Raw genomic sequence first — 15,138 nt, 5'->3', positions numbered from 1 at the left:
GCTGCAATACGCTCGTCATGGCTTATTTCACAAGCACAGCATTCAGTCTCTAAGTTGTGTACTATTCGCCTAACAATCCGTAAAACGTCAGCTAAATGAAGATAATTTCACGCTGGTCAACCCCACATTAAATTCGTTCCTGTAACCCAGCGATCTACCGGTTGATCATCACTCGTAGTGTAGTCGGTAGTGGTGGCAACTCCCACTGCCGCGGCTCCATTCGCGCAGAGCCCACATACAACCCGCCCATCCACCCACACTGACTTACTGACTACCACTGACTGACTAGTAGAGTATAGCGTAACGCGCACGCGGATTGGTTTTATTTTGACTTCTCATTTTCTCCTCCCATCCAGTGTTTTTTTCGGTGTGTACGATCTACGATTCTCGTAGCCAAACGACGCATTACAAGACGCCGTTTTTTTCACTCGTTAACAATCACACACTCTTTCTCGCCAGTACTCACAAGGTACGAGTCTACCGCGTTACGCCACGAGGGCACTCAGCTCACATCGGGCGTCATCGCATGTCCGAATTCGGAGCGTCATCCGAACACCGCGCTTGGTTGGTTACGTAAAACATCGTAACGCGAAAATAAAAATAACATGACGTATTTACCAGCCGCCAGCTTTCAAAGGTTTGACGAAATCGGACCGAAAGTAGCGAAACTCATAACTCCGGAGGACTATTAACCTTGCACATGATTACAATTATCACCACCCATGGGATGAGGAGATTCTGACCTACCCTACCGATTGCGGCAACAGCACCACAAACCGGGAGCTAATTTGTACGGTAGCCATGACATGATAACAGACGCGGCTGAGAATCGTAGTTGGAATAATCTCTTCTCACATTTACCGCGCGCAGACAGATAATGGGTTATGGTTGTCAAGTGAGACATTTAGTGCACAGACGTCAAACACTGGGCATGGGAACCGGCGCGTGACATTGAAACCTGGAACGCCGAAAGGAAGCGGTTATACTGGCAGCCGGAGGCTTAAATCTTAAATTAAATGTGTTGACATTTTGCGGATAAAATGGAAGACTGCCTTTAACCGATCACTGGAAAGGAAAAATTATTACCAGCTACAAGTTTATGGTTTTCTTGTTTTATCCATTTGGTTCATTTTTTAGTACTGAGATTATCACGCTCAGTTGTCCTTAAAATGATGTTGCTTTTGAGAATGAAAAGGGTAGAAAACATTGAAAAAAAAAGTATATCTACTCAAATTCCCAGATTAAAAAGGCTATCGTGAGAAAGACGAAACAAAATCGAAGTCTATCAGATCCAAAAATATCTAAACAACTTGAAAATGAATTTTTCGTTCGCTACATCTCAAGCCGTGTGAAATAGTCATCATGTTTATTGTAAAGTAGGTCTTAACACATTATGGACCGCACCTGATTTTTCTAATTGTATTATTCTAATCAAGGAAAAAAACGGTAAAATTTTTTTTTGACTTTCTCCGACCGTGTTTTTCAATGTTTGATTTATACTACACTAGACCCAAGTGTTTAAATATGCTTGCAGAACATTGCTAAACTGTACAAAATATATGTCATCTGTGTTTTTATTATTTCTTCAGCTTAAAAAAATATTGAAAAATTATGTTTCTTAGCACTTTTGCGCGACACAGTTATTTGTAAAAAAATCCTAAAGAACTATTCGATGAATCGAATACCTGGTCCATAATTGGTTAAGGAGCCTTGGTTATCGACATACAACATCAAGAAATGACTGACCTGGAAAGGAGATCACATTTCATGGACAATTTAGACACAAATAACAGTATCAAGGGTAGTCCCGAATTCCAGTCCCACATCCGGTTCTGGAGTACATTTATAATCGAACTACTCCCGACGTACGGATTCAGAATCAGTTTCTTGCTGTTACTTCGGCGTAATTGCTTCGAATTTGCCAAGACGAAGATGTCAATCAAAAGAAACTGCGTTTTGACAGAAATAAACAAACTGCTGCTCTCAAACGGAATATTGATGAGCAAAATACTCGCAAAACCGTCGCGATGCTATTTTTTTTTTTTTTTTTTTTGCTAAAAACATATGCCTATTGTTACGAGATAATTGTTCTTGACTAGGTATATGTATGGAGAGCTTTATAAAATCTATTGACAAAAGGTTACTGTATCGAAAAACTTTATTTTGAGTTTTTGTCGACTGATTTGTTTTCGATAGAGGGCTGTTATATCAAATGCGTCAGCGCAGTAACCGGTGTAGTCTCCTGGGTCCTGACATTAATCCAGTAGAATAACTTTGTTCTATTTTGAAAATTAAAGTTCAAGAACAGATACCAACAAGTATTCAGCAATTACGGCAAGTAATTGCCACTTAGTAGAACGAAACCGCACTGGAAATTACTGCTCATCAACAACGAAATGTTTAACTGGGGTCAGAATTAAAGTGTATATACTTTTTTGTATTATTTTTTTGCATTACCTCAAACATTCGATCTTGGACACTGAGGTTTATCTCTTTTGTATTGAAGTGTCATAATTTAACTTTCGCTTAACCAACGGAGGAAAAAACTGAACAATCGAAACATGTTTTTATTTTATGTCTCGATGAATTATTCAGTAAAAACATGGTAAGTAATACAGTGCTTTTTCGATTTTATCACGGTCAAAAAAAATTTTACCGTGAATTTGGCGGAACCGTGAATTTAGCGAGATGATAAAAACTTAATTTTTTGTGTTGGATTCAGTTAAAATTTATGATATTTCGAGTAAAATGATGCACTTTCATGATTGAATGGAATATAAGTTCAAGATACAAATGAATAAACAAGAAAAGGTTAGTTTATGATATTTTTCTCCAATGCATTTTCGCGGGCTTTCTCACGGCTATTGTACATGCAATATCAATATGATTTGTACTGCCCGTTCTTCAGAATAGCTAGCAGAGTCTAATGCTTGTTTATGTGAAATTGTGGAACCGCTAGATTTTATAGAACTTAAATTCACGCTCTATGAGGACCAAACTGTAGGGCTATTTGAGTTGTTAACAGATCTTTTTCCTCAACTGCTCGAATACGTAATTTTTGCTTCAAAGTCATTAAAATACGTATTTCATGGTTCATCTTACTCAAAATTATGACACAAATTACAGATATGACACTTGGTTGCCTCAGAAAATTGATCAAATAAATTGAGTTCATAAAACTATACACATGCAAGGACACAAGGCACAAGTGAAAATGATGTTTCGAATACATTTTCTACAAATGGGAGTACATTATTTTTTATTTGAAGTTTTTTTTTTAAAAAGCGTGAAAAAAACGAAAAAAAACCGTGAGAAAATCGAGCGTGAATTTGGCGAGTAGTGATAAAAACGACTGTTGATAAAAACGAAAAAGCACTGTAATCAAATTTTAAACATAAGTAAATTTATGTAAAGAACATTTCTGATCCTAATGAAACTTTGCATACGTCTTTGACTTAGCAAAACAGAATATTTTCAATGGGTGAACGCATTGCTCAGACTCAACGAGCTCTTTCCTAAACGTATGCATGAATTGTGGCGCACACAGAACAGGCTTCAGAAATCCGAAAAATCACCAAAATCATGATTATTTTAGATAATTCCAGGTCTTGACGTTTTTTAACCCATTTGACAGGGTAGCTGTGTAGCCGCAAGGTTACAGAGTCCGCTTTGTCAAGCGGATGGTCGTAGGTTCGAATCTTAGTTAGAACCAGGCCATCGTATGTCAAAAAGGACTTTTAAGCATGGGTTTATTCTCAGGCTTTTCCCCACCAGTTACCCTTCCTTTACGCTGAAATATACAATAACTTCCTCTTAACAAAAAATAAGTCCCTCTTTATCAATAAAACTGGCCCAGAAGGACGCACGACGAAACTTATTCAAAGAATTATAATTGGTGATATTTGGCAAGAGTATCGGTATAGTAGAACAGTAAGCGTGTAAGGAAGAGCATCACATTACACACAAGCACTGATGAACAATAATCATAAGCATGCCACTTCTCAATAGCGGTATTGCTATTAACAGAAGTGCGGGATACAGCAGACACCCGGACATATCCCACAATAGATCTACGATTCTGTACGCAGTGAGGAAGGTCCATACAGAAAAAAAATAACCCATTTGACCTAAAAACAAAAATTCCCACTTTGGGCGAATTTTCAAATTTATAAACTGCAAACATCAATCGCTTTGCGACACCTCGTTTTTAGTACGATTGAACTGAAATTTTGTACAGTGTGTTTTTTCGGGCAGGTGAACATTTTGTACAGGATTTCTAAAACTGACCATTTTGGTTGGCACCCTAGCTTATATGTATATCCAAAAACACGCAAAAATAAGGTAACAATTTGCAAAGTAGTCCCGTTGACTTGCCCTGCACAGGATGCAGAGCCGAATTTACGATTGTGGGGGCCCGGGGCCCAATTTTAGGTGGGGCCCCAAACAAAACCGTTTTTTTTATCGTACGAGTACGAGATTTGGACCAACTGCAACTGCTCGAAAACCGGATTTTTTTTCTTCCTACTGCAATTTGAAAAAATTGCGATCTACAGACAAATATAAGCACACAAAAGACTGCGCAGATATTAGGCGACCCTGACAATAATCTACAGAAACTGGGAAAAAAACTACACACATCTGCAGGTCAATAAAATCTGCACACGAACTCTGAAAATCTGCATTTGGCAAAGCACACCTGTTATCCCTGATTCAGACAAGTAAGCAATAGCAATGCATTAAAAATAACTCGTGGGTTATTTTCTTTCTCTGCTTTACCTCCCATGCGCGCTGCACACTGTTTCCAAAGCTACAAAAACGTGATCGAAATTGTTCTGACCAAAAAATTGATTTTAGAGCCGTAGTGGCTTCGGAAAAGCTGATCCATTAATTATTCTCAATTGTATAGAAGTTGCAGTTTCGTGATTAATCCACTAAACAGAGAGTGAACGAATTTTACTTTTTTCAATTTCACATATAAACGATCACTTTGTTCGGCAAAGTTGTAGCACATCCTATGAAAAACAGTTTTGTCAAAGACATCGTACTTCTATCTGCCTGTTTTAATGAACTTTTGTGGAGTTTTCTACAGATTGCCACTAAAAATCTTTTTTTTTTATTATAACATTTAGTAGTGATTTTCTCTGGTCCCCGTGGTTCTGTGGTTAGCGATTTCGAGCGGTTAGCTCTTCCACACGGTTGTGATATCGGGTTCGATTCCCGATCAGGTCGAGGATCTTTTCAAGCTGGAAATTTTCTCGACTTAGCACTGGGGCACGGTGTATCATTGTACTTATCCTACAACATGCAAAATGTGCCGAAAACAATATCGATATCGAATTCTCTCAACAAGGTTGCATATTCAATTTTAGGATGTCAATTCCATTCAATTGGCCGCGTGCCGATAATTCACTCTACAAGTACAATTCAGAAACATGGTGTACGACAAACTTGCAGTCCTTAAGCAATACTACAAGTTTGTCAAAGAAAGCAGTGCTCCAACTCCTATGCTTAGAGTATGAGAGCCCATATTCAGTGAGCTATTCGGCCAATATTAGGTAGATAGAAGTATGGTGTTTCAACAAAGTTGTTTCTTATAAAATGTGCTACAACCTCACTCAGCAAAGTGGATATTTATATTCAAAAATGAGAAAAAAAATTCGTTTCTCACTTATAGGTAGATTAATCACAAAATTTTAGGTTTCATAAAATGAAGAGAAATTCATCAACATCAATGTTTTTGAGTAAAAAAGTAATTAGTGTAAATTAGTGCATTATTTGAGTAAAAAGCGTCAATAACCAAAGAAATATTTGAGATGAAAATAAACTTCTTTCGAAGAAATTGTTTGTTTCGTTATAGCGAACAATATTGCAGAACATTTAAAAATTGCAATTTTGAGGTGATCTATAAAAAACAAAACTTCAGAACATTTGAAAATTGTATTTTAGGGGTGATCTATGAAAAAAAATTCCAAAAAAAGTTTATTCAAATAGATTTAAATTTAAATTATGATGTCTTCAACAAAGTTGTCCTAAACCTTGCCGAACAAAGTGGATTTTTATATTACAAAATGAAGAAAGTAAAATCCGTTTCTCACTGTTAAGTTTTAGTTTCTATAATACGGGGAATAATTACCGGAACAACTTTACTGAAGACCGTGTGGCTATAACATCAATTTTTTTGGGGTCAAAATAATTTCGATCACGTTTTTGCAGCTTAGGAAACAGTGTGCGCTGGTTCGATTCAAATGGTGTGTTAATGTGTGTCATTCCAAGAGACTCCAATTTTTTTTCTACTTCAAATGAAAGCTCTATCATTCCTCTTGAAAACGATGTGTTGGTTGCAGGGGGTTCCATGACAAATTTAAGAGAAATAAATCAATAAAAAGGTTAAGAATAGCTCAAAAATCATTTTTTGTGAAAACCGTTTAACCGGTTTGTGCCCGAGGGGTCACTTAATATGAACTAACCAAAGTGGTTTTCTCATTTTTTCGCTACTTTCACTCATTTAGACATAAAAATATCCTTTTTGAAAGACCGCATGTCACCAGTGGGACGGTTACAGTGAGAATTGCTCTGTGTGAAGTCTTGATCGAAAGGTAAGAATTACCTCAAATTTGTCGTATATTAATTAGTGAAAAGCTGAGTTGAAAATCATTATTACAAGTTAAGTTTTGCAGCCTACAATCAATCACAAGCTCCCTTCTTTATCGCCTGCCTTTAGTTGCGTGTTGGCAGACTATAAATAGAGAATGTGCGAAAATCAATGACTCTTTTCACTTTGGACACCCACTTTCGAAGTATACCGTTCTCTTAGCTTCGTTACGTGGCGTGATGTCTTTCTATTTCTTATATAAAATAAAAAAAATGTGTGAACAATGACTATCTCATTTAGTGGTGGTAAAAAGCAGAGGCAACTACTTAGCCAAATATATTCTCCCAAAGCAATCAGGTTATTGAAAAAGTAACCCTTTTTTGAAACTTAGTGTAAATGATAATGTCCACGTGGACACGATATTTTACCAAAAAAAAATTAAATCTGCAAAAAAAATATCGACTTGCTATAAAAGCTGCTGCTTGTTTTGTTTTTGTTTTTTTGTTTTTTTTAAATCATTTCCTTTGGTTCGCAGTGGTCTTTGAAGCACTCTCAACTAAGCTCAGTTTGGCATAATTTCTGTCTTTAGTCTCATCCATCCATCAATTCATATTTTACTGAATTTGGAATCATTTTCTGCTTTGCCCTTTTCTTTCAGAACACTTCTATTCTTCAACCATTTGGCTGATTTCAAATCATTTTCTTCTTGAGTTTTTCTTCTCCATAGAAGTTATTTACTATTTGAACCAAATTTGAGATCATTTTTTTATTTTTTTTTTTTTTGCATTTCAAGCGCGATTCTGAGCACTTTAAGTTAGATCGAAACACCTAATTTGCTGTATCCGTTTCCTGGAGACTTCTTTAACATAGTTTTAGACGATTCTTCTCTTCAGTTTCTTCTCTACCTGCGATACATTTTACAGCCCTTTTTGGGTAATTTATAAGCATATTTTTTTTAATCTTTTCTGTCTGAATAAAGCGTCATGAACCATCATTTCCATTTTTGGCTTTTTCTAGACATCAGTGACGTTTTTAAATCATTCTGAACTAAATTCAGTTATCATCTGTTCTATTTGAACGAAGTGTTTCAGATATTTCAAGCTACGTTTGTCAATTACATGTTAATTTTATTCTTCATTATAATTTTTGTTTTTGGTCTCAACTGTTAAAAAGTAATTTTCGTGTATTGGACTACATCTAGATATTTCTTTTTGTTAGGAAAAAGTGTGTGAAAAAATAATTGCTTTCGTTTTCAATTTTTCTTGCCTTCACATACCGTTTTAGATTTTTTTTTTCCTTAACGTGTTTAAGTCACCTGAAGTTGTATTCAGGATTACTTTCTTCTCGATTTCTTCTGGATATCAGGGATGTTTTTCAAATGTATACCTTTCTTACTAGTTTTAAGAGATGTTTTAGAGTTTTTTATGCCAATTTCCGGATAAATTTTCAATAGTAGTAGAGCTCAATTTGTTTGGGTTTTCCTGTTTTGCTAAGAAGTATATCTTTTTTTTTTTTTGTTAGGGAATTAGAATTACGTTGTCCATTGATGTAAACTTTTGTAATATCTTTAGAGGCGAGCAAAACGTTGTATTAGTGAACGTAAGTGAATTTTGGCTGGTGGCAGCTGAGCGACAGACTAGCCGACTCGCCGACTCTGCAATACCAAGATTGACCAGACGAGTAACTCACTGTCCGCCTCGTCTTCATTAATAGGGGCCATAATTTGTGATTATGTTTTTTCTCGTTTTTTTCTGATTTATAAAAGCATTTGCTTTGCCCTTCCCTGTTTATTTGGTGCATTTCTTGGCTCTCTCAGGCTGAATTTTGATGGGATTCATTTCATTTTTGGCTTTAATGGTCTAGATGGCGTTGGGCTGATTTTGAAATTATTTTTGGTACTCTTTTGCTAACATTTTTTGTTTAATCACTAAATAAAACCACAGAAATAAGCATTTTTCGACTTTTCATTGTAAAAAAATGTCCACGTGAACAAAGAGGGGAGGAGGGGTTTTGATAAATGTCCATGCTTGTCCACGAGGGGAGACGGGGGTGGTCTAAAATGATGGTTTTTGTGTCCACGTGGAATGTGGACAGCCCCTTAGCAAGATGGAAAAAAAATTGAGGCTAAAGAAACTATTCTTGCGGTGTTTTTGAAATAATTTCTAGGTTCTTATTGTTACAAACATTGGAGAGTTTTGGTATCATAGGGACAGTATACAAATGGTTTGAAAGCTATTCGTGTACTAGGTCTCAGAAGACTCGTTTTAACGATTTTGATTCGGATACCATTGCTAATACACTTGGTGTACCGCAAGGAAGTGTTCTAGGGCCCATTTTGTTTGCAATTTATAATAATGATATGAAGCAAGTTTTACGGTTTTTGTTCTGTTTATTGCGGCTAAAAATACAAATGACGTTGCGGCACTTTTGAATCAAGATAACATTATCAGGCGAATTGGTTTAAAATCAAACAGCTTAAGTTAAATATTAGCAAAACAGAGTACATGATCATTTCTTTTGCCAACTCCGGATAAAACGTTTGATGGAGATGACTATATTTCAATCCTACTATTTTCCATCAGTTTAAACGAGGTCTCGGGTTGTCGCAGCTATTACATAATTTAGTAGAATTGAATTTGATACTGATTCTATTTTTGTCCACCCCGGGTAAGCTTCGCTGCTATTATATTTTTTATCCCTGCAGCCTCAACTTTGGTTTTGTTAACATTTTTACATTAGTTTTACACTATCAGTGATTCCGCTCAATGTTTATTTGTTTTTATTTCATTTCGAGTGCTATAAACAAATTTCACTATTTTGATTTTGTTCTGTTTAATGCTTAAAATAAACAAACGTTTGTTCTTTGACTTTGGTTACTACAGCCAATATTTTGGTTGAATTTTGTTACAGCCAATACCTTAGTTTTATATACGAAAGATTCACTAGCCAATATTCTACTAGAACCTAGTTTGAAAAAAGTAAATGTTATTCCTTCTGAGCAAGCTGAACGGAAACTTTTATAAGGTCAGAACTCTTGATTACCCAAAACGTAAACGAGAAGGAAAACGAATCTATTAAAAATAACGGCAGATTTTGTCATGAATGTGGAAATTGTTTTATGAAAAATAACTGACAGAAAATAACAAAAATTTTAGACAAACTTCAGACAGTTCAAAGACATCTTTATTTAGGAATTGAAGAAAAAAGCAAATGGAAATTAACTACAATTGAAGCGGAATAGGTTGTATGAATTAAGGGGGGACCCTACTCTAGAAGGTCGAAAAATCATGAATTTTCATATTTTTTTTGGCTGTCTAGAGTAAAGTGAAGTGTTTGGCTATTTTGGCTATTGACTAAGGTATATTTGAAGATGTATTTTCCATGTCGTGAATGTAAATATAGTGAGTATTACACTGTTGGCAGCTGGGAACGTGGATGCTCTCTCTAAATCAGTACCTAACTGGTGGTAAGTTTTTCTCAGCTTCTAGTAGACCGATCGGGCTGATTTTTTTTTTCAGTATATAGAAACAAATTATCTATCTTGTTTCGTAGCCGTTTTTGAAATTTCCAAAAATTGCCAAAATGGCGGCCATTTTAGTAAAAAAATTGTTTTTCATGAAAAATCACTTTTTAAAAAATCATAAAACATTGAAAAACTCAGATATCAAAAAACGGCTACGTAACAAGTTAGATAATCCATTTTTACATGTTAAAAAAAAATTCAGCAAAATCGGTTCAGTAGATGCTGAGAAAAACTTACCACCAGTTGAAAAAACATGGTTTCGAGAAAAACACTGCCAATAGCGTAATACTCACTATATTTGCACCCACGGTACACAAACTAAATCTTCAAATATACCTTAATCCATAGCCGAAATGCTCGACACCTCTCCTTTCTCTAAACATCCGAAAAAAATATCACGAAAATTCATTATTTTTCAACTTTCCAGAGTAGGGTCCCCCCTTAACAGCATCGAACGAATTTTTGAAATCTTGCAAAACAAAACATTCGTTCTGTTTGTTACCCTTTCTACGGTGCTATGTAATGAAGTTTGTGAAGCTTTTGTCTGAATTGTGTTGAAATTTTCGTCTTAGATGTATCTAAAAGTAGTCTTGGTTTACTGAAGCCGTCTCAGTTCGCCTCTTCTCTTTTTTTGTCGATGCTAATGTTAAATCAATTTTCTAATACATTTCAATAACTGCTTTTCCTCTAGATGTTCCTTGAATTAATCGGAAGATTTATTTCAGTTGCTTTGTCGTTTTGTTGGCTGCTCCAAATGTTTTGATTTTTTTTAATTCGAAGTATCAGCTTTTCAATGCCATTCAGGCAGCGAAACCTTTGAATATGAATCAAATTGGATCGAAAGTACGAGCACGAAATATTAAGATATAAGAACACTTAGATATATGATTACTACAATTGTGCTCTGCTGTATCTAAGCTCACGATAGTTGGGAAAACTAGTTTAATGTTCTAATTATAAAATGTATTTATAGACTGATATGCCCAAACGTATGTACTTCAGTGGAGCGAATTTTAGACAGATGATAAACGGCAGCGCTGCTGGTAGTTGCTTGCCGCAAATAAGTGATAGCAATCGGTTTTGCGGAAATGAAACTGAATGAAAACTAATCCCGGGCATGTTGCCAGTGGCCTTTTCATACTTCTGTTTTAGGCTCAAAATTATGTACGAATATCGTGTCTCTATTAACTTCAAGGTTCATGTCCTAGTTTTGTACAAGTTTTTGTTTAAAAACATTCATTTATTTACACACATTTATTCAAAAATTAAGTATGCAATGAATGTCAACGAATTATTCGGTTTTTAAAACATATTCTGCAGTTACTACGAAAGACAAACATTAAAAAATGACACCATGCCTGGGAACATTTTTCAAAATACGTATTTATAATTATTTTTTTTTTTCTAGCTGAATTAGATGAACTTTTTCCTTGTACGTGGAACGGTACATGAACAGAATCCTCATTATGAGCGACAGAAGTTTGGCTTAGCAATCTGAGAATTTCTACGAATCAAGATGTTTTTGCAGCTCACGAATAATGGCCTTGAAGAAGCCAAAAATCCACTCACATTCAAAATAAGATTCACTATATATCACGAATATAACTGCAAACAAATATGGAAATAAAACCAATCATTTGTTGGAGGCCATAAATAGGAAGCGGTCACGGAATATCGTTCCTCATACGCATGTAGTTAACTGCTACTGAACGGATAGAACGAAAACAGTTCTCATCAATTCTTATGAGATCAGTAAAAAGACCCGACAGTGGCGCTTTTTCGCAGGTGCTCCGAATGACACTCGTTATAAATGTTATTGGGAAAAAATTTCACTGTCAGTAAAATAGTTTGTGAAAGTTCAATACCAACCAGCAACCAGTTACAATATGTATCGTAAGAACAACAAAAAACTAACGCATTTATTTGTTAACCTAACCGCAACCTATTCTACTGCCGATGGTCGTAATGTCCTTTCCGATACAGTTAATTCCATCGGGGGCTCCAACAGGCAAAGCCACAATTAATTTGACCGCAACTGATGCAACAGTCTGCGTTGAGCATAAAACTTCGAATAAACACAAATAGGGCTGAAACTATAGCAGTGAATAATGGAACTTTTTTTTCGATTTTCTTCCGCTTCTGTCTGTTTTAAAGCAGTACAGAGCAGTTATTGCATTGCTACGGTTTTTTTTTTGTTCACATTTTTGAGTGTACTCTCCAAGCTTAGGTCATCGGAAACAGACTTCAACAACGGCGTCCGTGTGTCGCCAGAGGCTGTCTACCGTCGTGATCACCTTTCGGTGACGAGGCAAACCCCGTGGACGACCAACACGACTCCGGGGTCAGACTCCGCCGGGGTGGTGAAGGCGGCCCGACAAACGAACAAATCTTCGGCCCCGGTTTGATTGACACATGCCGATGACATGTCCTACAGAGAGCCGAAAAGTACGCACGAATTATATCGGCTTAACAAATTTGTCCCACCTACACAGAGGAAACTATTTTTAAGCGAGAAGCACATTTTGGCTGTGCAGCGGCTTACCCTGGGTCGTTCGGCACCTCCGCCTGATTGCTGGACTGATGCGCTCCGAGGTCCTGATTCTGGTGCTCCATCTTCCACAGCTTGATTGCTTGTTCTAACGGGGCGTAAATGCTTCTGAATATGCTCGAACTCGAACCACTACAACACGACGCACCACAAAATTTGCTTCCAACGAGGACACGTACAAGAAAAAAAAAAAACTTGCGATTGGACACTCTGGGAGAGGCTTCTTCCTATCACTGTGTGATATCACAGAATCTGACTTTCGCACTACTCGATCAACACGAAGACATCAACTAGAAACGAATGACGATGAACTGCAGATCTGTGTTGCAAGTGGCAATAAACAACTCGATTTCCTCGATTTTTTCACCTTCTTCAACTGGTACAATATATTGGAAAATCACAGCACACTTGAATTTTGGCTGATTTGCCAAACTTTTCTCCTATCAACTTTTCTTCTCGGCTTCGCTTCTCTTATTTCTGCTACTTAAGCTGAATCACAGACGGCTGGAGAATTCAACGCTACTGACCACGTGCTTGACGGCTTTCGACGACGATGACGACGACAACAGCAGCTGCTTCGGAGGGAATTATAGATTATTGTTGAAGTTCTGCAATTTTTTTTTATCTTTATTAATATTTATCTACCACCGCACTTTGAGGATTCACTTGACCCAGCAAAATGGCTTGAACTTGGCTAGAGTAGAAAACGCAAAAGACGAACAGCGAATCACTTGTACCGGCAATGGTGTTTATTTACTCTTACTTATATTACGGAATTTTTTCGAATTGATTTCCTCAACCTTTTTTTTGCTTCTTATTTCTACACTGCACACGAAATCTACACACGAACTCTACTTATCAACGCGGCACAGACAGAGTGAATAACTTCTAAACGGTTGGCGTTAGCTCTTACTGTGACTACTGGGTATCCCGGGGAAAACGAGAAACTATCAATTAACTACTAATGGTTTATTTATATTGGTTTGAATATTTATTTATAGATAACTGCTTTCCGAGTGATAGCATTCAATTTTGAATGAACTTCCGCTGATTCAATTAGCCGTGCGGCACCGCACTCGGATCGTGGATGAAATTTATCTCTTCTCCGCTCGGGATGCAGGTCGGGGCGTCTGGCTTTTCCAACCCAACAGCACTTGCCGGTCCGGACGGTCGGTCGGTCGGTCGGTTTTCGATGCTTCCAAAAATACCCAAACCAACTGGAGGAGGGCGCAAACACACAGACACACAAACACCGTGCCGTGGAGTGATTTGCACGCTACCGCCGCCGGTGTTTCAAGTGGACTATTTAGAATGCTACGACGTTATCTGGGAATTTCCACCGATCCACGCGACGATGCCGAATTCTTCGATATCTGGACGACGACGGCAATAACAACAAGCGGCACGACGCGGACTTTGGCGATGTTCAGCGATGCGGTTTAGTGTCAGGGTCAGTGTGTATCGGGTGTGAGTGTGTGGTTTCTAAAGTTTCTAAAGTGTCAAACGACGGTTCGTGATGCAACTAACAAACTACAGGACTAAGCTGGTGTGTCGGAAAACCCAGGACTAGTCGCGCGGTTTGGCTCTGTCCACTGCTAATATGCTAGGCAAACTTTTTCCAACTTCTAAGCGCAGTGATTGATTGACGAGCGTTGACGGCCACTACTGCGTTCGTACACTACAGCAATGTGGACACGGCGGATCGTGTGGAGACCGGGTTTTGAACTGTTATCACAACGAACACGGATTTGACGGAACGAGGACACGGTTCTTCTTCGTCCGTGACACGGATAAGTACACACTCGACAGCTACCAAAACGTGACTGAGATGCACTACAAGACTCTGTGCGGGTTGACCAGCGGTGGATTTCCGAGGTGTTTTCTATACCGAGTGTGTAATCCGTCGAGGAGTTTGATAAGACTGAGATTTGCTAGAGGCTGCTTCTGCGGCTGATGCTTCTGACTGCTACGGCTACTACTAACTGGTCCCCGTCGGTTCTATTCCATCTCGCCGATGCAGACATTCGCTGTTTTCAGCTAGTGTCACTCACGCTCGCGGTCGGTGTGAAAAATTCAATTCAACCGCCGAGCACGAGAACCGCCAACGCACACCAGTGCATGCATAGGAGCGGAAACGCACTCACCGCTTATAGTTTACAGCGGAAAACAGTCCACCAGCTGTGTGTAGTAGGCGGCAGACGCTCCGGGCGATCACGTGTGTCGACCACTCACGTCAGCAGCAGCAGGCTGTTGTTGTGTGTACAAGCTCGCTCCCATAATCTCTCGCATGCAAGTTCTTAATCTCTCTTTTGCAGTCGCACTAGCGAACCTATACATTAGAGAAATGACAAGACACTCACCGTTAAGGCAACTGTTAACATCAAAACGGGCGAGTTGTATCATTTTGCATTGCCGTTATCCGTTTTGATGTTGACAGTTGCCTTAACGGTGAGTATCTTGTCATTTCTCTAATGT

The 15,138-nt window shown here is 37.8% G+C and overlaps 1 protein-coding gene across 2 annotated transcripts in view; it reads right to left on the bottom strand.

Moving 5' to 3' along the window:
- LOC129726076 (RNA-binding protein Musashi homolog Rbp6) overlaps positions 1-14,655 on the bottom strand; it is a 1,668,991-nt gene extending 1,654,336 nt beyond the window's left edge. Inside the window, exon 1 of one of the 2 annotated variants that reach the window (XM_055682685.1) lies at positions 12,658-14,655. In XM_055682685.1, coding sequence (XP_055538660.1) covers positions 12,658-12,728 — 71 coding nt within the window. In that variant the 5' untranslated portion in view covers positions 12,729-14,655. The remainder of the gene's footprint in view (positions 1-12,657) is intronic. The other variant, XM_055682686.1, reaches the window with a different exon arrangement.
- Positions 14,656-15,138: the final 483 nt, after the last annotated feature.

The sequence above is a fragment of the Wyeomyia smithii genome, chromosome 2 (assembly GCF_029784165.1).
Source record: "Wyeomyia smithii strain HCP4-BCI-WySm-NY-G18 chromosome 2, ASM2978416v1, whole genome shotgun sequence".
Taxonomy (NCBI): Eukaryota; Metazoa; Arthropoda; class Insecta; order Diptera; family Culicidae; genus Wyeomyia; species Wyeomyia smithii.
The sequence above is the reverse complement of the archived record's forward strand: the minus strand, read 5'-3'. Positions and strand labels throughout refer to the sequence as shown.